Genomic DNA, 27,969 nt, shown 5'->3' with positions numbered 1-27,969 from the left:
CTAAAATTTTCTGAATTTTTTTTTAAAAAATCGTAATATCATTAGTTTCTTTTAGATATCTACAAATTATATAAATATTATTTAGTTTTAATTTTTGATAACTATATAATTTTATATGATTTTTTAGTAATTTTGTACAAGTTGATTTAATACATTTAACCAAATGAAATAAATAATTTTTTAATCTAAGATTTTAACTTTATATATATATATATCATATATATTCTTAAATATAATTTTTATAAAATATTTTCTCTTAATTTTATGCTTAATTAATGATATTTATAGTATTTATTGGTAAAAATAAAATATATAATATTAATAAATTACATTTTAAAATATAAAATTTAACTTTTAAAAAATTAATCATCACATGGTGCAGGAAAACACCTAGATTAATAATTGTAAAAGTCGATGACAAAAAAAAAAGACATGGCTATTAAAATTGATGACATGTCTTATAGATTAATATGACATAGACAATTATATTTAATGTTAATTTATATTTTTGTTAAACTTTTTAAAATATGGTAATAACTCATATATTACATTTATTGCCGGTTTATATTTTTGGACTTTTAAAAATATGGTAATAACTAATAAATCATCATTAAAATAAATATATTCAATTATGGCATGTCAAATTTCGAAATATCATTTAAATTAAAAATATTTCAAAAATATATACATATTTTTAGAAATTTATAAAAATTAAATCATAAAATCAAATTAAATCGTAAAATCATTAGTTTCTTATATATATCTAGAGATTTTATAAATATTGTTTAATTTTAAATTTTGACAATTATGCAATTTTACATATTTATTTAATATATTTAATTAAAAATAAATAGATAGAAATATCTACGTAAGATTATAATTTTAAATATATACATGCACATTCTTAAATATAATTCAAAATAGACAAAATTATTTTTATCTTAATTTAATGTTCAGATAAATCAAATTTATATTAAAATATTGATAAGAAAAAAGAAAATTTATAATATTAATAAAAATTAAATATAATTTATATTTATCTATTAAAAAATATTTTAAAATTCTTTTACTGCACATGGTGCACGAAAACACCTAGTATTATTAGAATTGTGCAACTACTTTCTATGTAAAATTTGCACTCGATCATAATATCAACATCTTTTAGCAGAACCCTTTCATTAAGAACATTAGTTAATGGTGGATGTGATTGATCATCTGCACCATCTTCCTCCGGTGACTTCCTTTGACACCATTTATTTTTAAAGATGGTAAAGTTTGAGATTATATCAGTCCTCCTAACCTTCTGTTGCCTTCAGAAGCTTAAATACATTCCTTGAAACTAGAGATTTATATTTTGAAAGCTTTTAATTAAAAAAAAAAAGAGAAAGAACTTCAAAAGCAAATAGTAACCAGCAACAAAATGGAAGATTATTGTATCATTTGGATTGTAAAATTTATTGTAAATTTTGTTAAATTTAAAACCTAAAAAAAAGTTAGTACTAAAACGGTGATTCTGCCTTTTCAATAAACCAACGTCTGTGGTTTTGAGAGATGAAAATGGTAGTTGGATCTGTGGTTTTAGCCTAAATATAAGGCTTTGTTCTGCACCTTTGGCTGAGCTGTGGGGTGTCTACTATGGCCTGTTGATTGCTTGGCAGAAAAGAGTTCGGTGTGTGGAAATAGAAGTGGATTCGGCTGTGGTGGTGGGTTTCTTTCAGACAGGGATCGCGGAGACGCATCCTTTGTCCTTCCTAGTACGACTATGCTATGGCTTTATTTCTAGGGACTAGATAGTCCGTTTTAAACACGTCTTCAGAGAAGCAAATGGTCTTGCGGATGGCTTGGCTACTTATGCTTTTTCTCTAGCATTAGGATTTCATTTTTTTGATGTTGTTCCAGTAGAAGTTAATCTTTTGTTGATTGAGGATGTTTCAGGCCCGCCTAAGTCGAGGCATGTGGTCGAGTAGTACATTTATGTTGGAATAAATTAAACTTGGGAGTTTTTACTCCCTTGTATTCACCAAAAAAAAAATAAACCAACGTCGTTTGATATATAACACGCTGCGTTTTGTTCTTTAAAAGAGATGACTACGCGCGTTTTGAAGTTCGTTTAAAACGGAAAGTTTGAGAGAGAAGAGCGAAAGAAAGAAAGAAAAAAAAAAGATCAGAAGAAGAACAATATCGTTGCTGCGATGGATGGTGATCATAACGTTCCGCCGACGATGGAGGAGAATCACCAGAAAATGATCATCTCCTTTATTACTAAGATCACATCTTCTTCGAGACAACTCGCTAGACTCTTTCTTGAAGCTCATCAATGGGATATCGACGCTGCAGTCTCATCCTTCAACGAAGTCGTTTCCGTCGCAGCCGCCTCCGCCAGGAGAAATGTTACAAACCCTAGAGACTCATCACGAACACAGTCTTCGAATCTTGGAGTAGTAGATATCCCTGTTTCATCTTCTTCTCCGCCGCCCATACGGTTGCGATCACCACGGTCTCCTTCTCGTGCACGTAATCCCTTTAATAGAGAAGCGATTCAACGAGCTGATGACGACTTCGATGAACGAGAGTAAGTTGGTTAATTATATTGTCTCTTTTTTTTATTCTTTTGTGGAAGAGAGATGAATCTTTAATTTAGAAAGAACACTATTGTGTATGATTATGTTGAATCCATGATACTTCTTGCGACCATCTTGCTTAGAGAAAAAAAGAATGTCTCTTATTTTATAGATCATAACAAAAGGTTTTTGGGGAATTTTCAAAAATACCACTTTCAAGATACCATTATTCATCTTTACCACCACTAAAGACACATTTTCAATAATACCTTATTTATTAAAATGGTAAAAACTTTTATATCTTTGTTTTTATATGTTTTTCAAAATTCTAATCCCAAATTCTAATTCCTAAACCTCCAATTCTAAACCCTAAACCCAAAATCTTCAACTCTAAACCCTAAACCCTAAACTATATACCCTAAATTCAATATCCTAAACCATAAACCCTAAAGTCTAAACTATAAACCCTAAATCCTTAACTCTAAACCCTAAATCTTAAACTCTAAACCCTAAACTATATACCTTAAACCCTAAAACATCAAATCTAAACCCTAAATCCTAAACCTTTAAATCTAGACCCTTCATTAAAAGTAGTGGTAAAAGTGGTTAGTGTAAACATGAAAAGTGGTACTATGAAAATGGTATTTTTGGCAATTTCTCAAGGTTTTTGAATAAATTGTATGTATTTTAGGCACGAGGCTGCTAAGGAATCAGATGATGATCTAGAAAGAGCTCCTCTACTACCATCATCAATAGGACAAAAGGTCAGAAGCGTAAGCGATATTCTTTCAGTAATTCCTCAAGTGATCCCGCGCATTGTCACTATATGGAGGAATGGTTTCACTCTCGAGGATGATAATACATTATCGACATTGGATGATCCGGGAAATGCAATCTTTCTTGAGGTTTAGTATCTCTTTTTTTTTCTGTTCACTTCAGCTTTTTCTAGCTTTATTCACTTGGATTTTGATTAACATATTATATACGTTTCCATGTTGATCAAGGTCATAGAAAGCTTGAAGTCGCCACGTGTACTCGATTCTCCAGATGGCAAAAGGCGTTTCCTAGTCAAAGTCATTAGGCATCAACAAGAAGACTTCCCTGTATATATCTCTCTGTTTCTCTCGTAATGCTTATGCATTTATATTCTCTTGCTGAAATGTTGAAAGCTCTTTGGTTATTATATCTCCTCTTAACAGCAGGATTCACCAAAACCGTTCCAAGGTGTGGGAAGAACTCTAGCCGAGCCAGACTCTGTCGCTACTGACCCACCAGCTTCGTCCGACTCATTGACCACCGAACCAACACCATCAACGGATCCCACAGCGCCAACAACCTCGATCCAGATCGTACTAGCAGATGGCACACGCATTAACTCCCGGTTCAATACTCACCATACCATCAGAGACGTTCGAGGCCTCATTGACGCGGCTACACCAGATGCTGCCTCCAGAGACTACCATTTACTCATCATGGGCACGTTTCCTCCTAAACCACTGACGACCGACTTAGACCAAACCATCGAGCAAGCTGGCATCTCCAACTCTGTTCTCACCCTGAAGTTCTAGACCTTCCTCTTAAGCACATAAACGATCACATTACACACATGTAGATACACGCTTTTTGTTGTTTTGACTTTCTTCTCTCTAGGCTAAAAGTTTTTCAGGTGGTTAACCCTCTTCTTTTACTTCAGATATAAATAAAAGAGGGTTGACTTTTCTTTATTAGGTTTTCAGTGTTCATTTCGCTTATTGAGTTAAAGTTTGATTTGGGCGAAAAGGAGCGGCCTTTTTGTATTTTATTTTTTAAGAATTTCATATGCAAATTGCCTAGCTTTAATTTAAACAGCTATATATGTTTTTAACTCTTATTTCATTTATAATGTATACATATTACTCTAATTTTAAGCTTTCTAAAATTCTTTATTAATTCATATATTTAAAGAAAATGTGTTTTCCAGAAAAGGAAACAATGAAACCAAAAATTCAAATAACACATAAACAAAAAAAAAAGCAAAATACATGATACAAACGAAAACATTTTGTTACAAAACAATCTACAAATAATTAAAATAGTTATCATAATTAGAATATAATTACAAATAATATACAAACCCTCTCTTATTTTATTAATATATTGTATGGTTGATGAAATAAAACATAAAAATCGCAACATATTTCACTATATAATACAATAATATAAATAATTATTAATTTAAATATTCTATTTTATCAAGTAAATACATATTTATATAATTTAAATATCTAAATTATAATTTTATTATATAAATTATCATTATTTTAATATTAGTTTTCTAATATATTCTATAAATTAAAGTATATTTTAAAATTTAGGATTTGTTTTGTTATTTTATGTGTCTATATACCTTAATTTACTTTTATTATTTTAAAATTAATTAATAGACTAATTTATTGAACTATATTTATTATTTATTTAAATATTTATACTTCTATGAATTTTCATATGTAATTTTCTAATTTTATATTATGTATGTAAGTTGAAACTAATATTAATGTATTTATAAAGTTAATCAGAATTGCTGATTCATGTGGAGAAGGAGAAAGAACAAAGACAAATCTGAGCTTGAGGTTGAAACTAGAGATTTGTATTTTGAAAGATTTTCTTTCATTTTCTTGCTTGTTGGTTTTGCTTTTGAAGATTTCATTTCTCGGGTATATTTTCATGTATGCAATGCAATAGAAGAGTGTTATATCTCTAAGCCATTTGCTTTTAAAAAAAAATATTGTATCGTTTGGATTGTAATTTTTGTCAGATTTAAAACCTAACTAGTAGTACTAGACTAGTTATTTTGCCTTGTCAAGAGACCATAGTTTAATTAAAAAAAAAACAAAAAAACAAAATTCAATTTTAAAACGCTGCGTTTCATTCTCTAAAACAGACGACTACGCGCGTTCGGAAGTTGGTTATAAACGTTAAGTCTCAGAGGTGAGAGTTGGAGAAGAAGGAAAGAAAAAAAAAAGAAAGAAAGACAGATCAGAAGAAGAAGAAATCTAGCGATGGATGATGATGATCATCATAAACTTCCGCCGCTCACGACAGAGGAGATTCGCGAGAAAATGATCAGCTCCTTTACTACCGAGATCACATCTTCTTCGAGAGCCGTCGCTACACACATTCTTGAAGCTCATCAATGGGATATCAACGCTGCAGTCTCCGCCTTCAATGACGCCGTCGCCGCCGCCGCCTCCATGCCGAATGTTCCAAACCCTACACGAACAACTCAGTCTTCGAATCCTCTTCGAGTAGATGATATCCCTGCTGCTTCATCTCCTCCTTCGCCGATACGGTTTCGATCACCACGGTCTCCTCCTTCTCGTGCACGTAATCCCTTTAGTAGAGAGGCGATTCAAGGAGATGACGATGATGATTTCGATGATAAAGAGTAAGTTGTGTTACATTGTCTTTTTAAAGAATATTTTTTTTGTTGAATCTTGCGCTTAGATGAATCTTAGAGGAAGAGAGATGAAGAATCTTTAGTTTCGTAAACACAATTAATATGTGCGATTATTATATGTTGAATCTTGCTTAACTAGATCATAAACATATAAGATTTTTTGTATTTCTTAGGAACGACGATGCTATGGAATCAGATGATGTAGCAAGAGATCAACCATCATTACCAAGAAGGCTAATTCTTTCGGACGTTACACCTCAAGTGATCACGCGCACTATCACTATTTGGAGGAATGGTTTCACTGATGTTGATACTACATTATATCCATTGGATAATCCGGAATATGCACAGTATCTCCAGGTTTATTATCTCTCTATTCTTTTTTTTTTTTGGTTCAGTTCAAGTTTTGTGCTTTTATTTCGAGTTTATAAGCTTGGATTTGATAATTAACATAGGGGGTTTTTCCATGTCGATTCCAGGACATAGAAAACTTGGACTCACCACGTGTAATCGATTCGCCAGGTGGCAAACGGCGTGCCGTTATCAAACTCATTAGGCGTCAACAAGAAGACTTCTCTGTACATATATTTCTCTCTTAATGCTTTTTATGCATGTTCTCTTACTTAGAAATATTGAAAGTTCTCTCTGGTAACAGCAGGATTCAACAAAAGCATTCCAAGGTGTGGGAAGAACTCTATCCGAGCCAGACTCTGTCCCACCAGCTTCCTCCGACTCACTGCCCACAGAAGCAACACCAACAATCGATCCCACAGCGCCAACGACCACGATCAAGATCATATTAGCAGATGGCACACCCATTGTCTCCCTCTTCAATACTACTCACCATACCATCAGAGATGTCCGAGACTTCATTGACGCGGCTACACCAGATGCTGCTGCCTCCAGAGACTACCAGTTACTCATCATGGGGATGGGGTCTCCTCCTACACCACTGGCGACTGACTTAGACCAAACCATCCACCAAGCTGGAATCTCCAACTCTGTTCTCACCCAGAAGTTCTAGACCTTCTTCCTCTTCTTAAGCACATAAAAAGACCATATTGCACATGTTGATTGATACACACTTTTTGTTGTTTTGAATTGTTTCTCTTAAGGCTAAAAGTCTTTTTAGGTGGTTAACTCTCTTCTTTTACTCTAGATATAAACAATTTTTTTTTGACTTGGAACCAGTTAAAGTTCATTTCTTTTGTTATGGTGGGAACTGTTGAATTAATAGAATGAAAAGAGTTCATTATATACGATTAAAAAGCTCTATAGAGTTTAAATTTTCTATGATGTCCTACAACTCATGAAAATGTTGTATAAGTCCCGTTTAAGATACAGTTTAAGCATATGAGATCCCAAGAAAAAAAAAAGACACTGCAATAGATTGTGATAACTTAGACCAGACCATCCACCAAGCTGGAATCTCCAACTCTGTTCTCACCCAGAAGTTCTAGACCTTCTTCCTCTTCTTAAGCACATAAAAAGACCATATTGCACATGTTGATTGATACACACTTTTTGTTGTTTTGAATTGTTTCACTGAAGGCTAAAAGTCTTTTTAGGTGGTTAACTCTCTTCTTTTACTCTTAGACTAGATTATGACCCGCGCTTTGGAAGCGCGGAATATTTTACGATGAAATTTTTTACTAATAACTTAACAAATATTTTGGTAACTTTTAAAAAGTGTATTTAAAATATTTTTGCATTTAAATCAGTGTTTCTAAATTCAACCCGATTGTGATTATACCGGTTAATCCGGAGATCTGACAATTCAATTTAGGTTTTTAAAATATTCATATTAACAAAAATCACTAAAATTCAAGACTAACCGATTGAACTGATGGATGACCAATATGTAATCTCATTTGATTTAAATTGTAATAGTTTCATAATTTGTAATCTTATAATCCAAATTTTAAAGTTCATTATTTTGCAATTTATGAAATTATGATGTTTCTACAAAATTTTAAAGAGAAAATGATAGATATAAAATATTAAGATTAATTATTGTATTGTTTGGAAACATTGATAGTAGTATAAAATATATTGTTTGGAAACATTGATAGTAGTAAGAAATAAGTATATTGTTTGGAAACATGGATAGTAATATAAAGAAAGGAACATTAATGATTTAATATAGGTTTAACTATAAAGTATAAAGGTGTATTTAATTTAAAAACTTACAAAATAAATGTTAGGTCCAACAGAATGTTTCTGTTTTAATAAGATAGATATAAACAAATTTTTTTGACTTGGAACCAGTTAAAGTTCATTTCTTTTGTTATGGTGGGAACTGTTGAATTAATAGAATGAAAAGAGTTCATTATATACGATTAAAAAGCTCTATAGAGTTTAAATTTTCTATGATGTCCTACAACTCATGAAAATGTTGTATCAGTCCCGTTTAAGATACAGTTTAAGCATATGAGATCCCAAGAAAAAAAAAAAGACACTGCAATAGATTGTGATAACTGCTAGTCTCCAGAGAAAAGAGTGGAATATTGGGATAAAGATTGAGTTTTACCTCAGGAAATTTTTGTTTATTAAAACAACATCTCAAGTACAAAAGCAGAGCTGTAAAAAGCAACAATAGGTGAAGAATGATCACTGATCAGAAAGGACTGAAATGAACAGAGACATGGCTGTCTGGGTTTGCTCAGGATTCCCAGAGAGTAAGACCGTCGCTTCAACTCCTGCAGGATGATCATTGACATCAACTCTGGCTCCTGAAATCTGTTGGTTTGCAGCAACAAGTTAACAAAAATGCTTTTCAAAACCTATCAACTTTTGCTTTGGACCCTGTAATGGGCTGACTTGGGCCAGAGGCCTCTTTATCTTTTAATTAATGAAGTATGTGTTACCAAAAAAAAAAACCTATCAACTTTATTTGGTTTTTGTCTTGCATGTAAAAAATGATTCAAAGTACAGAAGGAAGAAAAACCTGTTGTAGATTGTCTAAACCGGAACCATCTCTTCCACACAGTGCAGCAAGTGCATCTTTCTCCACAGCTAGCTCCAAGGTAACGTTTCTCAAAGTCACACCTTTGCTTCTGCTTTCAAAAACAAAATCAATCACCAGATATAACGCCAGGAGATTGTTAATAAAATAGATTACATTGTAGCTAGCAAGAACGTACCGTGTTGGTAAAGAAGACAAGTATTCATTGCTACAAAGTTGAAGCTGTTTCATTCCGTGTGTCAAGCCGTTGACTTCATTCGCGTCGGTGTGCATACAATCGATGGACTTCATTATTTCTGTACTGATTCTTAACATATTCAAGTCTTGTTCACGGTCATCTGATGCCGAGAGAGAATCGTCTCTCCCTGCGTTCTGCGGTTTTGTTGAAACACATTATGAAATGGTTCTCAAATGGAAGCAAGCAACGCATCATTAAAACGTCTAGCTTACGAGCAAAGAGAACACACTTACTTGTTGTGATGGTTGCAGATTATATGGATTACTAACTCTAGCTCTCACTTCTTCTACGACCTTCTTTGGTAGTAATAGGTTCTCACGTAACTTAGAAGAAACCTGACACAAGGCCTTTTGTACATGCCTATACTCTCCCATAATCTAATAATAAACAAAAGAGACAAAAACTTGTCTTTATATGTAATAATAAAAGCTTATACTTACTAATTACAAGAAAAACCATAATCTAATAATAAACAAAAGAGATAATAACTTGTCTTTATATGTAATAATAAAAGCTTATACTTACTAATTACAAGAAAAACATGCGCTTACCTCAATCATCAGTTCATTTTCTGAAAGACAGTCTAGAATCTGGCTACCTACTGGAATGTGTACATCAACACCAGTTACTATAACAGTTTCTCTGTTTCCAACAAAGTCATTAGCAAACTGTGAAGGTACCAGTAGCTTAGCTTTAACTAAAGCACCCGGGAACAGACTTTTCCCAACATCAATCTCAACAGATCTTGCAAAGACAAGACACAGAGCCTTTTGTGCAGGAGAGTGCCCTGACTCAAGGCTCTAGGAAAAAGAAAAAAAAAACAAAGCGAGTTAAGATTGTGATTACATCAAAATGTAGCAGCAAGCAGAAAGGAGATTAAAAGCTATACCTCACGTGCAGTAATGGTAACAACACGTTCACCGGATGCTTTTAGTGGAGCTCCGATGGAAATAGACGCACCTGCTTCATTCTGCATAGCTCTGATGATAGTTCCTTGTTTCCCAATTATGCCTCCAGCTGCAACACTTGTGCAGATTAGTTTGAGCACAACCTTCCGGTATGTATCTTTTGAGTCCTGAAAACGGTTTCTTGATGGTAATAGAGTATTGGCTGCAGCAGTTTCAGAAGCATTGGGCAATAAAGAGCGCAGGCTTGGAAAATACTCAGAGTGAGGATCGCCGGTAGATGAATCATAGGCCTTGCTGCAAAGTGGCGGTGTGTAGCCATTGAGAGGTGGACTATTCTGAAGAAAATTTGATACCATAACCAGTGCCTTCTTCACAGCCAAGACATCGCCAGTTATCTATGTACAGAACATAAAACAGACATTCACTATATAATCAAATCCAAAAATGCAACACAAAAGTTAATTTTAACTTTTCAGAAAAAGAATACCATAAACACTTCAAAAATACATAATCTAAATTTTCACAAACCTAAATAACTATTTAAATATTCAATTACATGTTTATTCTGATCCGACCATTAAAAATACATAATATAAACTTTTCTTAACCGAACTCAAAATAAGTTTGGATCCAAAATAGACCTTAAAAATATCTAACCTTAAATATTATTAACCGAATCTAAAATGAGTTTGAATCCACAATGAATCTTATAAACAGCTACAAAATTTACTCAACCCCCGAACTATTATTAACTATCAACATGTTAAAACCTAAAAGAGACATTTTACCAAAAAAAAAAAAAAAACCTAAAAGAGACTTAAAGAAAATTCAACCCGAACCTGAACGCAGTAGCAAAATGAATTTAGTTCGCCAGAGTTATTATATAAAAATATTATTCAACACAAAAGCTTTTGCATAAACACTTGGAACGTTCATCACCACCATGTCATTGCTTCTTCTACTTCTACACATTGTCACATGTTGTGTAATATTATATATACCAATTTTACAAAAAGCCATGCGTTGACCAACAGTTGACTGAGACACCAAAGACTTTGACTTTATGTTTTGACTTCCAAAAGTGATCATAGGAGACAGAACACAATACCTGAATCAGTTCATCACTGTTCGTACCACAACTCGGAGGAGGCAAAACCCTAATCATCGCCCCAGAGTTTCTCCTCATCCACTCAACGTTCTTCCCTCCCAACCCCAAAACAGCACCAATCTGACTCCGATCAGCTAGAATCCCACAGTAAGCCTCTTTATCATCCCCCTCCACCACTCCGCCGCTATCCTTCGCCGCAAGAACCGCCCACGACCTCTCCAAAACCCTGATCAGCGCCGTCTGAGCACCGGAGACGTCGCAAGTCACCCAACCCTCGTGCTCGCCGCCGGAAGAGAACTCTCCGACTCTATCGGTAAGTAGGATGCTTTTGTTAACCGCGGTCGAGCCGACGATGAACACGACCCAGTGATCGGAACCGTTGGTCGGAGACTGGCAGTGGATTTTTGCGCCGGTCTCGCGCCGGAGCGTGGAGACGACGTGGCCGTTTGATCCGATTATGCCGCCTATAACCGACCCGTGGCAGACGACTCGTAACGCCACCTCGTCTGGTAACACGTGGATCACGGGCCGTCGCTGCTGCTGCGTTCGTCGGTTCTGATTCGATGCGGTGGTGGTTGTTGTTGCTCCGCTTAGGTTATTCATGGTAGCGAAGTTTAGCAAAGGGAGGAAGGACTCTTGGTTCTCTTCTTCAGTGTAAGTCAAAAATGGTAAGACTAGTTTCGTTTATGGGAAACGCGTAAAATTTATCATATCACCATCATTTTCGCCTTTTTTACACGAAAGGAAAGTTTTAACGAAAATTAGCGATTCGTTTCAGACGCTTAAGTATTTGCTTGCATTGTGGACATTAAAAGACAGCGGCGTTTAAGGGAAGTATTTCATTTTATTTGCTCAACGGTATATATAGTAATAATAGTTTTGCTGATTGACTTGGGAAAGAAATGATTTTGAAGTTTATATATGTCATTTTATGGTATTCATGTAATAAATTTTCTGATTTCGTTCTAGTGTTCTAGTAAAACACGGTCGAGCTTGACTTCCATTGTTTGAATTTTATTTGGATAACTTGGGCAAGCCCGGCTCCTACTAAATATGGGCCCTGTGCAAACTGCTTTTTACCAAATGTAAGGTTGAGCACGCTTAAAACTATGTAATATAAGTTACGTCTTAATAGTCACTTAATCGTGGCTTAATATCCTGTCACTGCAACAGATGTATCAACTGGAAAATTTATCAATAAAAAAAGGAAGATAATTCACTAGAATTTTCCGAATCTGGTCCTCCTCTGTGTAACATTAAATTTCATTATTTCTGTGTTACAGGATTCGTCTGACTCCAAGTTAGGAGTGTTGATCTTGTCGAAGTTAGTCTAGCCAAAGAAAAAATGGCCTTGTGTGATTGGAAAGTGAGTTTAAATAGTTTAATGGTGGATATAATTATAAACTATAAAGGCCCATAAACTGGCTTTCGGATAACCCAGCAAGGAAAAGAATAAACAAAAAAATGGAGATGCGGGGAAAAATGGAGATGCGGGGAATCGAACCCCGTGCCTCTCGCATGCGAAGCGAGCGCTCTACCATATGAGCTACATCCCCGATTGATATATTGTTATACAAATATATTATTAAGCTTATAACGAGTGATGAAAACAAACTCGTGCAACTGAAGAAGTAGACCCCAGTGAAGGATGAGGAATCTCAGGTGAATAGAGAAGCTTCGGTCTCGTCATCGTTAAAGTTTTTAATGGCTTCTGGACCGTTGGCTCAGGCAACATGGTTACAACTTCGTTACAAAGTGTTTGTGATGTTTTGCTTGACTCACACGTTTATATGATTGAAAGTGGTTTGCCTTTTTGATTCCCACAAAGCACGACGAATAGATATCGAAGATGGTGGAGGAATCTTCTAGAGAGTTTCTGCGATCGTAAATGGGCTCCCTCTTGATGGGGTTTAGGGTTCCATGGAGATAGATATTCAAAAGATAACTCTAATGGTTTGTGGATTGGTTTAAGCAAAAATGTTTATAAGCTTTTTTCATAAAGCATTTTTCTTTTTTTTTTTTGCTGATGATCAAACTTTTCTGTATACTGTTTAGGAATGTAAAAAAAAAATTCTAAAATGAAATGTTCAGTCTCATTTTTACACTCAGATTTGAGAGACAATGTCTCATAAGATGGTTGCAGAACTGTTGTCTGTATACTGTATTCATACCATCATGAAAACACAAATGAACAAACAAAATCACAAACTCTGTTACTTGTAATGGTTCTTGACATACAAACTTTTGAATAAGAAAATTAAAAAAAAAAAAACTGGGAGACAATATCCTCTTGCTTCACCAGTTATAAGTTTACAACCGGTCAATCTACCAATACTCAATAAGGATAAGCCAACACACAAAACTATTGTTTCAATCTCACAATCCAAGAAAAAAGGAGATAAAAAGGTTCATTCTCCCTAGGGAAAATACAAAGTCAAAAAAAAAAAAAATCAATAAATCAAATCCTCCATGAATCTGAATTAAGTTTACAGTATAAGAATCAAATTAAACTCTCTTAGATGGTATGTGTATTATATATATATTATATTACCTATTACGTTGGTGTAGAAGAAGAAGAAGTCTTCATCTTTCTGTATAGCGAAGGATGCATGCACGAGAATATAGACGGCTTTGTTTTCTTCTGTTTGGACCCAAAGATGAAAGACCTCAACGGCACTCTGGACCTACTATCCGAGTGCTGCAGGTCGAGCTCCGACCTGTTCTTCGAACCCGAAAGCGCGTACTCATCCGTCAGCATCCCCAGCGTCTTGTCAATCTCCAGCTGAAGCGTGGTGATGTGATCAAGCCCCGCCTGCAGCTCGTCCGCCACCTTGTTGTTCTCCTGCTTCATGTTCAACACCTCCCCTTGGAACTTTGCGGCCTGGTAGCTCGTGAACTTGAAATCATCGTCCTCCGCGCTCGACTTCAACGCCTTCGTGATCTCCTCCTGTATGTTGCATAGAGACTCGAATCTCGACTTGAGCTCTTCCTTGAGTGCAGCTCCTTTCTCGAGCCAGAGGCCGAGGTCTGTGTTGATCTCCCTCAAGTGTCTGAAAAGCGGTCTTACGTCTGATCTGAGAGCGTACTTAGCAGTGCTGCTCCCGTCCTGCTTCTTCCTCTGCTCCAGCTTCGATATCTCGGCTTGTAGATCTTCTATGGAAGTGTCGTAGCTCTGTATCTGCCCGAACGCCGTGCTGAACCTCAGCCAGAAGTCGAGGTTCTCCTCGAGCAGCTCGTCGATGTTGAGCCTGAACTGTTCCTCGACAAGGGACATGCTCTCGTTCTCGGCGGCCATGAAACCGGTGGAGTAGTCGTCGTTCGACATCTGGCTCTCCAGAAGCTCGTTGCTGTCTGCTAGACCTTTCTGCAGGAGGATCATTTTCTCTCTGAGCAGCTTGATCTCGTCGTCCTTTGTGGCGTTCTTTGTTTTCGTCTCCTCTAGGTCTTTCTTCATGTCCTTGTAGCTTCTTAGGATGGTTGTGTACTCTGTGAGCAGATGCTTCTCTCTGTTCTCCATTCCTTTCATGAACATCTCTTTCCAGTCTGGTTCACTCTCTCCCTCCTTCTTAGAAGATATCTTCTTCTCTAAGACATTATCTGGAACAGAATCTTTCTTGTCTGATTCAGACTGTTCCTCTATAACATTATCAAGAACTGAGTCTGTCTTGTCTGGTTCAGGCTGTTTCTCTAAAACATTATCAAGAACTGAGTCTGCTGTCTTCTCAGACTGCATCTCTGAAGCAGAACCAATCTTTTCAGTAGATTCTGAACATTTACTTGGGATGATGATATCTTCTGCAACTCTTGTTGTCTGCTCAGAGCTTTCACTCTTCTCCACTGCCAGATCAGACACACTCTCTGGCTTCACCTCATCCAACTTCCCAGTAGAGAGGTTATCAAGATTACTACACGCTTTATCGAAGTCCGTACTCAGGCTGCTACTCTTAACCATAACGTTCCTGTCCAAGTCCTGCAACGCCTTGAGCTTCTCCTCCATTTCCCTCAGCTTCTTCCTCAGATCACTCTTGTCATCAGCAAGCACAGCCTTATCCGTCTCCAGACTACTGATCTGCGTCTGGAGACCGTTGGTCTCGTTCCTCAGCCTCTGTATCAAAGCGGTCTGCGATGAAACCGCGCTCTCCAAACTAATCACTTTGTTCACAAGCTCATCGACTCTCTCAGCCATCTCGGTTGCATCCAGAGAAGAGTTCACACCGGACTCGAAATGCTCTCTGATCTTCTCCTTCACAGACTCCAGCTCTTGCTTCTTCCTAGTCATCTCTCTCATCTCATGCTCCAAACTACTCCCAACCTCATCATCTTCTTCAGGAGGGACGACACTCTCCTCCCCTAGAAGCTGGCTAGCCATAGACCTCAGCTTCTCTTTAGACTCAACAATCTTCACATGCTCCTCTCTAGCTTCCTCGTAACTCTTCTCCTGCTTCTCCTGCAGCTCCACCAGCTTCTCCTGACACGACTTGATCGCGGTCTCGGTCATCAACCTCCTCGCTTCCTCGTCTTCGATCGCCACGCTCTCCCCAAACTCATCCTGCAACCCGCAGATCCTCTCCTGCTTCTCCTTGATGCTCTTCTCGAACTCCCAGTACTTAGACAAACCTTTCTCGTAAGAGCTCTTCACGAACTCCTTCTCCGTCTGCAGCGACAGAATCTCCTTCTGCAGCTTATCGATCTCCCCCATGGCCTCGGACTTACTCAGCCCCGAGGTTTTCACGACCACGTTCGTCGCCCCGCCCGTGTACTTCATGGACTTCCTCGGCTGAAGCTTCTTGGTCGCCACTCTCACCGCGCTCTTCAGGTCTTTAACAGGCAGCTTGGGGACGTTGGGAGCACTACCAGGACCCGGGAAGTTGGGTCTTTTGGAGAATTTGGAGGAGGGTGCGTCGTCGTCGTCGTCCATGGCGAAGTTTGGGACTTGGTCGGGGAAAGCGGAGGCGATGGTGGTGTTTGCGTTTTGGAGCTCGGTGGAGATCTTGTCGTAACGCTCGGCTAATGCTCTGTATGCTCTGAATGTTTCTTCCACGAAGGTTATGAGCTCTGGTCTCTTCTTGTAATACATCTCCGCGCGTTTGGCGAAGGAGTCTCCATCTTCTTGTAATAGCGTCAACACGTACTGCACCTTCTCTTCGATATCTGTTTTTTTCAAAAAGAGTTTTTTTTTTTAAGATCATAAAGATGCCAACTTTATAACAAAAGAGAAAAAAAAAACGGTTACAGAGAAAACGAATCATATGTTTAAATCAAAACAATAAAAAAAACAGAGGACATATATGGAGATGGAAGATAGATCAAAGGAGAGAGACCTTGAAGGTTTTGTTCGAGCCATTTAGATTGTTTGGTACGGATATGACTCGCCCACCACCATGAATACGCATTACTCGCAGCTCTCTGCAGCATCTTCTTCTTCTTCCTCTATCACCGTAACAGAAACAGAGAAAAAAAACTTATTATGACATATGTATGTGTGTGTGTTTCTTTCTTTTCTCTCTCTAGATCTCAATAGGTAGGAAAAGGAAGAGAAATTTTCGGTGAAGCCTTTTAAGACCAAACAATGAAAGTTAGGACTTGTATTAATCTCTTTTGATCTGTCTCTCTGTTTGATTGGATCATGGGTGGGAGCAAACCTCGGTCTTCTGCCTAAAATTTTAGTTAAAAGATTTTAATTTTCTTTTTAGGACTCATTTATTTATTACTCGAATTAATTAATGGATATTTGGGAATATTGACTTTTATGAATGTCTTTATCAACCAATGTTATAGTGCCAGCGTCCTGGTCGGAAGCATTCTCTCCGATTATTCTTCTGTACCAAACGTGTTACAGAACATGTCAGCTAACGAGAAGATATTTAAATACTGCTAGAAAATAAAAAAAAGGAATGTGAAATGGTCGTCTTTTGTGATATTTTACTAACAAAAAAGGTGTTCAATTAATTGGATCTTTACAGAACCTTTTCCTCTCTTTTTGACGATGGTTTAACCATGAAACCGGATACGTTTCGATGAAACGGTCAAAGGTCCGACTAGAACCTTCTTTCTGGTGCAAAGAATCTACCGATTGTTTTCTTTTCAAAATTTATTTTCATAAATAATATTATTTATTTCAAATACTATTAGTCAGAAATGTGTAACTAATAACAACTTTTATATATATATATATATATATATCCGTCATTTTTGAAAATGTCAAAATAACACTTATTTAAAAATAGATGATCTTAGAAAACAGAACAAAATAATGAAAATTTACCAAATTATATTATACTTTTAAAATAAAATAAAAAATAGTAACTGTGGTATGAAATAATTTTAAAACATATTTTTAACCCCATCAACAAAATACTAAACGCCTAACACTAAATCATAATCTTAAATCCTAAACTCTTACCTACGGTTTAGATTTTAGTGTTTATGAATTAGTTTTTAAGATTTAGAGTTTAGAGTTTTACCGATGGTGTTAAAATATCAAAAAATATATTTTTTAATAAATCCTAGGGTTTATATAAACTTTAGGTTTTAAGATTTATCCAAGGATTTAGAGTTTAGGGGTTTAATATTTTTAAGATTTAGTGTTTAGTTTTTATAATTTACGGTTTAAGGTTTATCCAAAGATTTATGGTTTAATGTTTTGCTGGCGCTAAAAATATTTTTTAAAAAGGTTGGCAACTATTAATATTTTTTTAATTTTAAAAACATAATATAATTTGACATTTTTTATTATTTTATTTCTTTTCTAAAAGATATGTAATATTAAATAACAAAATGCTATTGATTGCTGAACATATAGTTCACCTTAGGAGATAAACTCAATAAATAATTTCTTTTGCCTTTGCGACACTTACAGGTAGGAAATAACTAGAAAATTCTCAATAACTAGTTCATGTAAAAAATAATTAATTTTCGTGCTCCACCTTCCTCCTCGATTCAATGCTTTAGACGCCCTCTAGAGTTGCTGGTTTAGTGGCCGGGGCACGGTCGCCTCAATTACCTCCGCCTGCTAACTCTGATTTTTCTCTATTCCCGTGAGCTTGGAGCCTCTGCTTCAGTGAATCATGGATAGTGGTAAGAGCATCATTAACCCTAGATTCTAGGGGGTGCTTGTTATTATTTTAGTCAAAAAAAGAAGGAAAGAGAAGAGCAGAAGACGAAGAATAGTTTAAATAAGCGTTCAATTTTGCTGTTGTTTGCACTGTTCTGCGGGTCCCACTAACACATGGTGGCTCGCAAGTGATTCATCTATTAATTTTTTTTTCTTTTAAATCCGAAAAAAACAAAAAAAAAATGTTAAGCACCCCATTTTAAGCAATGGGGGTTAATGATGCTCTAAGTATGCTGAAGATTCAAGAAAAAGGCCTTTCAGTTTAGTTTTTATCTCTTTTTTTTTTGAATAAGAAAATATATTAGTTTCTAATTCTACCTTTGTCAATGGCTGGGGCAGGGTATGGTCAGCCTTCATTCACCTGTTGATAGTTGAAGCTCGCCTTTTGGATGGTGTCGTGTTTTAGCTTGCAGGGATGTCAACTCTCTCACAATGCCTCACTCATTTCAGTTTTGGAATTTGCTTTTGTTTCATTTTATTCAACCTAGCATCAGTTGAAATTAGATCCTAATTTTAATTGGTCTTACGATTGTTGTTCTAGTCTAACTTTTTTTTTTGTGGTAGATTACAACCTTTGTGTTTTGTTTTAGTTTCGATGTCTTGTACCTCTTGCTTCATTAGTTTCGAATGATAACTCACATATTTGATAAAAAGAAAAAGAAGAATTTACGATGTCCATCCACAGTCTGTCGATGATAACACAGAAATGCCAGAGCTAATATATCATAGAGACCATAAAAGGAACCTCTTCTTCAGACAAAAACTTACATAAAACAAGAGAAATCACAGAGAATTATGTCCTCACTCCATCAACTTCTTTTTGTGGTTCCAACTAACCGCCATACGGTAAGCGTAAGCTGCAAGAAACCAAACATTAAATCATTTTAGTTCCTTTAGGGTGATTCAAGTAAAATGGCTATATATTTCAGTGACATTTGCAAAACAAACCGTACACTTTCTTTTTTTCTTCTGAACCCCAAACAAACCGTAAACTAATGGTCTATTTTGCACGTTAGATTTAAATACATAATGTTCAATATCATATAAAATAAGGAACACGCCATAAGACCATCATTAACGCTGAAACCGTGAACCGGTGTTTTTGAAAAAAAAAACAAAAAGCGAATCAATCGCAGGTCGTTATGTATCGGTGGAGTCTGCTAACAGTGCAAAATTAACTTTTGAGTAGTATTTAGAAGTTTGAAAAAGTTTTTTAACTTTTGAGTTAAAAATTAAGGAAAAGTTAAGAAACAATTTATTATTTTCTCCTAAGAAACCTGCAATGATGATGGCCTAAAAACCGATTTTTGCAAAAATAATCATAAAACAAAACTTAAAATTGATATACATATTTCAAATCAAAATAATATTTAAAATTGATTTATATAAATAATTGATTCAAAAATATACTCAAAATTTTATTTTTACTAAAATATTTTTCAATAATCATTTTAAAAAATATTTTCAATATATATAAAAAAATACAATACAAAACCAATATCAAATACCAATTTAAATTATGAATTTTACATTTTACATTAATTTTTAAAAATATAATAAATGTGATTATTTATATGATGGTATGTATATAATAGTATTAATTATATGGTTACTTATATAATGATACATATAAAATATATAAAATATGATTAACTATACGATGACATAGTGACATGAAAACTAATAGCAACATATTTTTGAAAATACATATAGGCGTATGTGCAGATTAAAGTCTAATCAATCACTAAATAAATGATAAACATATGATTATTTAGGGATATACTCTTCTTTTTAGAGATTAGTTTTTACAAATAAAAATCATGTCAACTTATTAAATCAGGAAAAGTAACAAAATTAAGAGATATAGTGAAAAATAATGAGTTACCCGAGCCTAAGGGAAGTATCGGAGCTCTCGGAGTCAACAGGAGCACCGGTGGAGTTTCCAGCGTTGGTAATGGACTCCGACGAGTGGCCTTCCTCGTACACGGCGGTGTTCTCCGACTCAACTCCACCGTATCTTTCATGCATATTATTATATATCTTCACCGTAACCAGATAAAAATTCCAAAATTAGCATTAAACCAAAAAACAAAAAAAAAAACATGTTCGAAATAATACCGACTTACTTGCTCGCCTAGCCGCTCGTTCTCTTCTGTTAGTTGTGTTCCCTGCAAAATCAAGATTGAAAAAAAAAACATGAAAGAAAAATATCAATATCATCAAGTTGAACCAAAACCATCCACAGTACTCCCACATCTAGGACCAAGTGTACACTGCTTTAAACTTAGGGACTAACTAGCTATTTTATATTTTCATTAGACACAAATACACTATTTAACCATGCTTGGTTTAGCCATTTAAGTCAAAATATGATCAAAGATATGGCTATAGGACAAATATAGGATAAGATGCGTACTTGCTGCCTTAGCCGCTTGTTCTCATCCATCAGTTGCATTCCCTAAACACCAAAATTAAAGAGAGAATATTTGAACTATCACAAATTGCTAATGATATGAATCATAATAAACCTCATTTTGATATTTTTTTACCTTTCTTTGAAGGTCGCTGATCTCATTCATAATCTTCTCGCTCTGAAAACAACATCTTGTCATAGTAAGTTACATATCCGTAAGCTTAGAGAAATCTTGTACATTGTACCATACTGTTGTACTACTTTTAACATCAGCAATTAATAGGTAAAAGACAACCTTTGTTCCAATCACGCGCGACAAACCAGCTTCAAGGGCCTTTTCCAGCTGTTGCAGCTCTTCAATGTTAAGTCCTTGAAGTTCCTCTCCTCTCATTTGCCTACATAGAATTATATATAAACACACACTTGGAAAAATGATGGTTAGGAAAAAATTCGTAGAATATGCATCTATAGTGTACCTTAGTTGGTGGCTCTTATCTGCAATTTCTTTGCTCAACCGGGCGTTGTCACTGTTCTCAACCAGCTAACAAATAAAACATTGACTTAGGCACTTGAGCAAATCAATTCAGGTAAATCTCTACACATGACTAATTCTACATGTCTATAGCTTAGCCTTAGAGAGCTCGCAACCATTAATCATGTAAGAAAATTTTTAAACCAAACTTTAATTATACAGAGAATCATAAACCAAGTCTCTTTAACACTCTTAGTTCGTTTGGATCGCATATAGTCTAATCACATACAATCAATATAGTGCTTGGGTCCTATCAGAATAATGTTTTAGAGTTTCTTGATCAAACTTATGTACATTAGGAATTTAGGATACATTAATTAAAAATGGTAATATAACAGAATATTTTTTTTTTGGTCTAAATGTTAAAATAACGGAATGGATTTTTTTTGGGTTTAAATGTTAAAATAAGGGAATAGATTGTATAGTTAGAGAATAGCAAAGCTAACCTGTAACTCCAGAGATGGCTGATCAAGCTTCTCCAAGTTCTTTGACTGCAAGTTATGCCTCTCTAATACTTCCCTCATGCTTCAGTATATTATGAAAACACATTCTAATAAGTACCTTACTACATTAGACTGTTAATGATCTACCATGATGTTATAACAGCAACATCATTGATTTGTCCCTATACGATATAAAAATAGCGACAATGTACCCAAAATGTGAAATCAAAAGCTACCAAAAATTCACAAAAAAACAATCTAATTCTCATACAGACAGTATTTCACTGTTAACACTGTTTTTAATTAACATCTATACTTATATGTGAGCGTGTATGTGTATAGATGTCCCGAAGATAGGAACTGAACTGATAACTAGTGGGTCAGAAATCTAAAATCATATCTTTATGATAAGTAGTTTTAGATTCCCAACATCTAGAAATTTATGGTCACCACATATTTATAAATAAATATGACATTGATGGCTTCCATATATCATCCACAATAACTTTATATACAAAATTATACAAAAAAATATAGCATTATATACAAATGATAATATTTGCATTATCTTGAATATTACTGTACGTAGATACCTAATTTTCCCTAAATGAAGAGTTAACCAGTTTTATTTATGAATGTTTGGTCATTAATATTCTTAAATAAAAAGTAAGTGGTCCAATACGGTTTGATACAGTAAACTTCTGTGTATAACATATACATAAAGCTTTTTCTGGATCTAGAGGACGGTTCTTTCAAAGATTTTGAATGTTAATGACAAAGATAGAGAGAGACCTTGAGCTACAAAACTCGAAGAGCTTTCCGGTGGAAGAGAAGACGATGAGGGCAACATCTGCGTCGCAGAGAACGGAGAGCTCTTCAGCTTTTTTGAAAAGACCTCTTCTTCGTTTAGAGAAAGTTACTTGTCTCGCCGTCGCGTTGTCGATTTTTCTGATCTGAATCTTCTCTCTCGCCATCGTAAAAAAGGAAAGAAAAACCCTAAAACAATAACTTTTATTTGATCCTGAAAACCCAAGAGGAAAAGTATGAATGGGATGAAGAGAAGGAAGATCTTGAATTAAGATTCAAGAATGAGTGATTAAAGAGAAAGTAAAGAGAGAGAGGAAGAACCAGAAGGAAAAAAATTATGAGAGAGGGAGAGAGAATTATTGCTAAAAAAGGAGACTTTAAAGATGAGAGAGAGTGTGACAAGACGACTGAAATGGAAAGTAATGTGCGTTTTTTTGCTAAATTTAGAAGAATAATATGATTTTCAAGACAGTAAAAACCCTAGCTTTGAAGATTTAAAAGAAAGGAAATTAAACTCACATCTAGATGATGAATCCATAATTACGACTGAATAGGTTCAAACAAAAACTCAGAAAGAAAAATAAATAAATAAAACTAAAAAGCTAAAGGAATTATATATATATATTTTTTAAACTAGCTAAAGCAATATAAATTCTTAATTTTCCACCTCTGAGGTCAAGGAAAGAAGTAGACATGAAAGGAGCTTGATTGGTGACGGTGATATATATATTTATGGAGAGACTTACGAGAGGGGTCTATTATTTGATAATATTATCAATACGATGGGTTTCTTAAGTGATTATTTTTGGAAAGAACAAATTTAATATTATTATTATATATCTTAAATATTGGTGCGTGTGTGTGTGGTAGTTATTGGATGTGGTGAGGAAATAGATTTTAGTCTCCAATGAGAAGAGAAGTGTTTGTTTGGGAATACTCAAAAATCATACAAAAAAATTGCAGTAAAAATGACTTAAGCTAATTATACACACAACTAAAATGTTTGACTAAACTAAAACTTACTATTTGATTCTAAGTTTCTAACAAGATCTTTTTAAAATATAGAAATTTACTTTCCTAACAATTCTTTTTGTGTTAAATTTTTTTTTTTGGAAATAGTCATTGTTTTGTTGTTCATAATATTCGATTGGATTATTACTTTAATGATACAACACATTTATACTAATCTTGTGTTGGAATGATTTGAAATCAAACCATTTGGATTCCATTTCAATCCATGTATTTTAGAAATTTAATGTTGTAAAATTTTATCATTTTAACTCAAAATAGACAACAATCTTAAATGATTAAATCTTTACAAATCTTCTAAGGTTTCATTGAACATTCCAAATTAGGAGAATGTATTAAATTTAAAAACTGGAGCAATTTATATTAAAATGATAAATTATTTATTATTCAAATATTAATTTAAAATAATAATATTATTGAACTTGTGATTTTAAACTATAATGTTATTAAAAATATTTAAAATCATAAATTTTAGAAAAAATAATATGATAAATGTTTTTGTGGGGTTTAGTAATCAAAAATATAAAATCCAAATTATATGATTTTGCTTGGTAATGTATTCTAGACTATTTAATTAAAATCATGATAACTTTGTTTTTTTTTTTTGCTTTAACTTTCGTCATGATAACTTTCTTATTCATCTAAAAGTTATCGAAACTGAATCTTTTCAAATACAATTTTTAATACACCTCCATAATGTATTTCTCATATAATGAATTTTTTAGTTTCTAATTTCGTTTAACTTTTAAAGATTTGTCTTACTCTCTGGCTAGATTGACCAACTAATGTTTTATTTGTATAATTTTTGGTTACGTAAAATTCGATTGAACATCCATCATGTCATCCAATCCACGCCATAGAAAAAGGATGCATACGTAGATGAGTGCTAAACAACACAGAGATTGAAACGCTTCAATATTTTCTGAATCATTTACATTTTAAAAATTGAACAGTATGGGCCGCACGGGACTGTTCTCTTTTGGGTTTTGATTGGTCAAAGTGTCAGAGTGACCATCCCAGCCACTGAGTAACATTGCCCCTAACCATTTAGCTATTTTAGGCCTCGACAGACCCTACTCTGTACTCACTGACACTTCTTTCCATGAAATGAATCATACAACAGTGACAGTTACTAAAAACCAAAAATCACAATGGGCCTTTAACTGAGCCAATTTCAAAGCCTATTTCGTTATGGAACGTACCAAAAGAGTAGCCTTATGTCTTATACTCAGTCTAGTGCTTCCCATTTAGGTTTTCGGTTCAGATTGGTTTGGGTCGGTTCGGATTTCAGAATATTTGGGTTTTGGAATATTTAGAAATCAGATATTTTTTGGATCCGTTCGGATAGAATAATATCGGATTCGGTTCGGGTTTCTATTTTTCTATAAAATCCGAAGTGGAACCGAATTATAAATAATTCGGATTTGGTTCGGGTTTAAAACCAAAAAACCGGAAAATATCGAAAACCTGAATTAAACCCAAAAAAGCCCGAAAAATATTTGGGTAATTCGGATAGTTTGGGGTTTTTTGGAAATTTTTCATTTATAAATTTTGTTTTACATATATTAAAATTAAAAATAATTAATATTTTAAATATATTCAAAATATTCGATACCCATTCGGTTCGGTTTTTCGAATTTAGAAATACAGGAACCGTTCAAGTTTTTGTTTTTGTAATTTTCGGTCCAGTTTTTATCTCGGTTTTTTCGATTCGGTTTCGATTTGGTTTTCCGATTCGGATAATATGCCGAGGACTAACTCAGTCAATGTTGGCCAAAGCATCGCCTACAACAGTTAAAATACCAAGGTCCCCAAGGCAAAGAAGAAACTCTAACATAAGGATAAATAAAAATTAACCATTTAGCCAAGTTGTCTATCCATGTTGAGAAATCACATTAAAACATATATATCAAATGACAAAAGATAAAAAGACCAAAGAAGAAACTGTGACAAAAGATATTGTGATTGGTTTGAGATGGCTTTCAAGCCAAGTTTCCTTCTTCAGATATGTCCTTGCGCAGTCCATTTCGCATCCAAGAAATCACTCACCAGGACCTTGACATTGGAACTCGGCCACAGCTTGCTGTAGAGTTCAAACATCTCGATGACCAGTTCAGACACTTGATCGTTTCTGAGCTGTGTAGGATCATTATCTTCAACAAAGACGTCCAGCCTCTTCAAACACGGAAAATACTCCAAGAAATGCTTAATCATGTTCATCTCTTTCATCGTTCCTCGAAACCCTTGAATCTCTAACATCTTCACTGGACAAGACCTGAGTGAACGACCTCTGTCTTCTCGAGCAATGCAGGGACAAGCATCCCCGCATTTATCTGTTACATAGTGTAATAAACCCTGAACCAAAGGAGACACAAGGTTTAGTGTAAGTAAAAAAACACGTGTAGAGTTTATAAATCTACCTGAATGATTATAGTTTCCAAATGAGGACAGTTCCTCAGAAGAGCAGGCATTGCTTGCCATCCACGACCCTCTTCACCCGGTACACCTAAGAATTTGAGGTTGTTGAACACTGGCATTGTATCACAGCATTGAGAAAGCACCTAACATCCCAACAAGAACTAGACATTTTTTGCAACTTAATGTTTCAAACGAGAAAGAAGAATACAAATCAAAAACTGACCTCAAGCGTATCAGAAGTCAAGGTAAGTCTCTGAACATTTTGTATGCCGTTCATGAGCTTCACCACATTACCAAAGTGGATAGCAACATCCCCCTCCTCCTCCTCCTCCTCCTCCTCCTCATCCTCTAGCAACAACAACTCATCATCATTATTATTATTTGGCTCTCTTAGTCGCTTGATCTGAGCATCAGTTACTATCAAACTGATCGTAGCCTCACTTAGTTTCTTCATATTAACCAAAGGATAGTCTTCCGCAACCAAATCATAGTAGCTCAACACAAGCAGATTCGGAGTATCAAAAGAAACACTCTTCGGATTCACAAACCCTTCACAACCAGTACCATGTAGAATCAGCCTTTTTAGGATCGAACTCGACACTCTCACATCTGGTTCCCCCCACTCCATATTAGCCATCCTTAACTCCTCAAGGACAGGGAAGGAAGGAACGAACATCTCAATCTCACCGCAAAAGATCAACTCCGAGTCAATATCAAGACTCTTAAGCATCGGCAAGGAGAAAAGAGGAGAGGAGGTAAACGCTCTGCGCCACCACCAATCAACACAGTGCTCGCTTCTTAGTTTCAGCTCAACGAGAGTGCTACTGAAGAAGAGCTCTCTAGGCAGACGGTAAAGATCGTCTTCAGTATCCTCGTCTGAGAAATCAGTGAAGAGACTGAGGTACGAGACACCACGGTACGTATCCAACAGTTCACGGTATCTGGATGGATGCCAGTGATGCATTTCAAGGAGAAGTTGTTGATGGGAGAGTCAGCCTGCATAGCTAAAACTCTGTCCACGAAATCACTAAAGCTCTGCTGAATCTCTTGCCTTTCACCTCTATTACCATCTTGGGGATGGAGAAAGACAGAGTCGTCAATGTCGAGATTAGGGAAGAGTTTCCAGAGGTTGAGCCATCTCTTTGAGAGGACCCAAGTCAAAGCAGCGTTCTTTGTTGGAAGGAAAGACAAGACGTGTCAAAGAAGCTCGTCTGGTAGATTGCTGATACGATCCATCATGAGAACTGAAACAGTCAGCTGCCTTCAAACATACAAACTCAACAACTTTGTCTCTAGAAGAGGCAAAGAGAAGAGACTAGAACACAGTTAATTAACAACTTGTATAGTAGAAACAGGTGGAGAGATATGAGGGATATCATCTTGACACTAACAAGACTGTTAGGAGAATATACTAAAGCATATCTAAACTATATACAAAGATACTTATCTTTTATCTAATAATAATAAACCCCTATGATAGAATTGCCCAACACGTAAAATTAGGGTTTTTTCAGACGTGACAAAGAAGCTCGTCTGATACGATCCATCAAAAACCGTCACCAGTTGCTTTAAACATCCAAAGTTCAACAACTTGGTTCGTAAAAAGACATGAAATTTGAACAGGAACCCCCTAAAAATAGAATACAATAGAAGCAAAAGAGATGTGGAGAAAGCTTGAGCAATTACCTCGTTACAAACGCCAAACACAACAACTACAGTAGGAGATGAGATGGTTTAGAAATGAAATCTAATGTGAATGTCTGTTTTATGTTAACCGGTTCTTTTTGAAAATCACCGGTTTAGCTTGGTAAACGAACCGGGAATGCTTAAGCTTTGGTGGGCTACAAACAATGGTAATAATAATCATAAAATAAGCTCGAGTAGATATGCCTAGTGGCCCAGTAAGAACATTATTAATCATTTTTTGAAGTCACATTTTGCAATGGGAATTCTTTGTCTATTGGATTTCTCAAGTCCAAATGAATTGAATTATTTTC

The 27,969-nt window shown here is 35.1% G+C and overlaps 5 protein-coding genes, 1 non-coding gene and 1 pseudogene across 8 annotated transcripts; 2 read left to right on the top strand and 5 right to left on the bottom strand.

The window, feature by feature from the left end:
• Nucleotides 1–2,110: 2,110 nt before the first annotated feature.
• On the top strand, nucleotides 2,111–4,288 carry LOC108853344 (plant UBX domain-containing protein 5). Of its 2 annotated transcripts, none has more exons than XM_057007329.1 (4): nucleotides 2,111–2,572; nucleotides 3,253–3,466; nucleotides 3,566–3,664; nucleotides 3,764–4,288. In XM_057007329.1, the coding sequence occupies exons 1-4, from the start codon at nucleotides 2,193–2,195 to the stop codon at nucleotides 4,127–4,129; spliced, it is 1,059 nt and encodes a 352-aa protein (XP_056863309.1). In that variant the 5' UTR covers nucleotides 2,111–2,192; the 3' UTR covers nucleotides 4,130–4,288. The 2 variants fall into 2 exon arrangements, with proteins under 2 accessions (XP_056863309.1, XP_018482267.2); XM_018626765.2 differs by having other exon boundaries at nucleotides 3,761–4,288.
• A 1,219-nt stretch (nucleotides 4,289–5,507) lies between these two features.
• On the top strand, nucleotides 5,508–7,123 carry LOC108853215 (plant UBX domain-containing protein 5-like). Of its 2 annotated transcripts, none has more exons than XM_018626661.2 (4): nucleotides 5,508–5,985; nucleotides 6,171–6,357; nucleotides 6,477–6,575; nucleotides 6,656–7,123. In XM_018626661.2, the coding sequence occupies exons 1-4, from the start codon at nucleotides 5,600–5,602 to the stop codon at nucleotides 7,019–7,021; spliced, it is 1,038 nt and encodes a 345-aa protein (XP_018482163.1). In that variant the 5' UTR covers nucleotides 5,508–5,599; the 3' UTR covers nucleotides 7,022–7,123. The 2 variants fall into 2 exon arrangements, with proteins under 2 accessions (XP_018482163.1, XP_018482162.1); XM_018626660.2 differs by having other exon boundaries at nucleotides 5,509–5,985; nucleotides 6,653–7,118.
• Nucleotides 7,124–8,368: 1,245 nt separating this feature from the next.
• On the bottom strand, nucleotides 8,369–12,040 carry LOC108852655 (KH domain-containing protein HEN4-like). Its single transcript, XM_018626152.2, has 7 exons — nucleotides 11,217–12,040; nucleotides 10,090–10,503; nucleotides 9,752–10,000; nucleotides 9,434–9,577; nucleotides 9,141–9,334; nucleotides 8,945–9,053; nucleotides 8,369–8,736 (listed from the first exon to the last, which is right to left on the bottom strand). Exons 1-7 carry the CDS (start codon nucleotides 11,817–11,819, stop codon nucleotides 8,608–8,610), a joined length of 1,842 nt encoding a protein of 613 aa, XP_018481654.1. The 5' UTR covers nucleotides 11,820–12,040; the 3' UTR covers nucleotides 8,369–8,607.
• Nucleotides 12,041–12,699: 659 nt separating this feature from the next.
• On the bottom strand, nucleotides 12,700–12,772 carry TRNAA-CGC (transfer RNA alanine (anticodon CGC)). The gene has a single exon. It is a non-coding gene; the product is annotated as a tRNA-Ala (tRNA).
• Nucleotides 12,773–13,404: 632 nt separating this feature from the next.
• LOC108855676 (protein NETWORKED 2D-like) lies at nucleotides 13,405–16,863 on the bottom strand. The gene is made up of 2 exons (XM_018629551.2): nucleotides 16,538–16,863; nucleotides 13,405–16,367 (listed from the first exon to the last, which is right to left on the bottom strand). The coding sequence occupies exons 1-2, from the start codon at nucleotides 16,629–16,631 to the stop codon at nucleotides 13,771–13,773; spliced, it is 2,691 nt and encodes an 896-aa protein (XP_018485053.2). The 5' UTR covers nucleotides 16,632–16,863; the 3' UTR covers nucleotides 13,405–13,770.
• Nucleotides 16,864–18,951: 2,088 nt separating this feature from the next.
• LOC108855391 (MADS-box protein SVP-like) lies at nucleotides 18,952–22,916 on the bottom strand. Its single transcript, XM_018629199.2, has 9 exons — nucleotides 22,511–22,916; nucleotides 21,722–21,800; nucleotides 21,220–21,284; nucleotides 21,039–21,138; nucleotides 20,880–20,921; nucleotides 20,747–20,788; nucleotides 20,457–20,498; nucleotides 20,216–20,370; nucleotides 18,952–19,187 (listed from the first exon to the last, which is right to left on the bottom strand). The coding sequence occupies exons 1-9, from the start codon at nucleotides 22,690–22,692 to the stop codon at nucleotides 19,163–19,165; spliced, it is 732 nt and encodes a 243-aa protein (XP_018484701.1). The 5' UTR covers nucleotides 22,693–22,916; the 3' UTR covers nucleotides 18,952–19,162.
• A 2,639-nt stretch (nucleotides 22,917–25,555) lies between these two features.
• On the bottom strand, nucleotides 25,556–27,208 carry LOC108855677 (F-box/LRR-repeat protein At3g58930-like; annotated as a pseudogene).
• Between the last annotated feature and the right edge of the window lie 761 nt (nucleotides 27,209–27,969).

The sequence above is a fragment of the Raphanus sativus genome, chromosome 4, assembly GCF_000801105.2.
Source record: "Raphanus sativus cultivar WK10039 chromosome 4, ASM80110v3, whole genome shotgun sequence".
Taxonomy (NCBI): Eukaryota; Viridiplantae; Streptophyta; class Magnoliopsida; order Brassicales; family Brassicaceae; genus Raphanus; species Raphanus sativus.
This window is presented reverse-complemented; position numbering and strand designations above follow the sequence as displayed.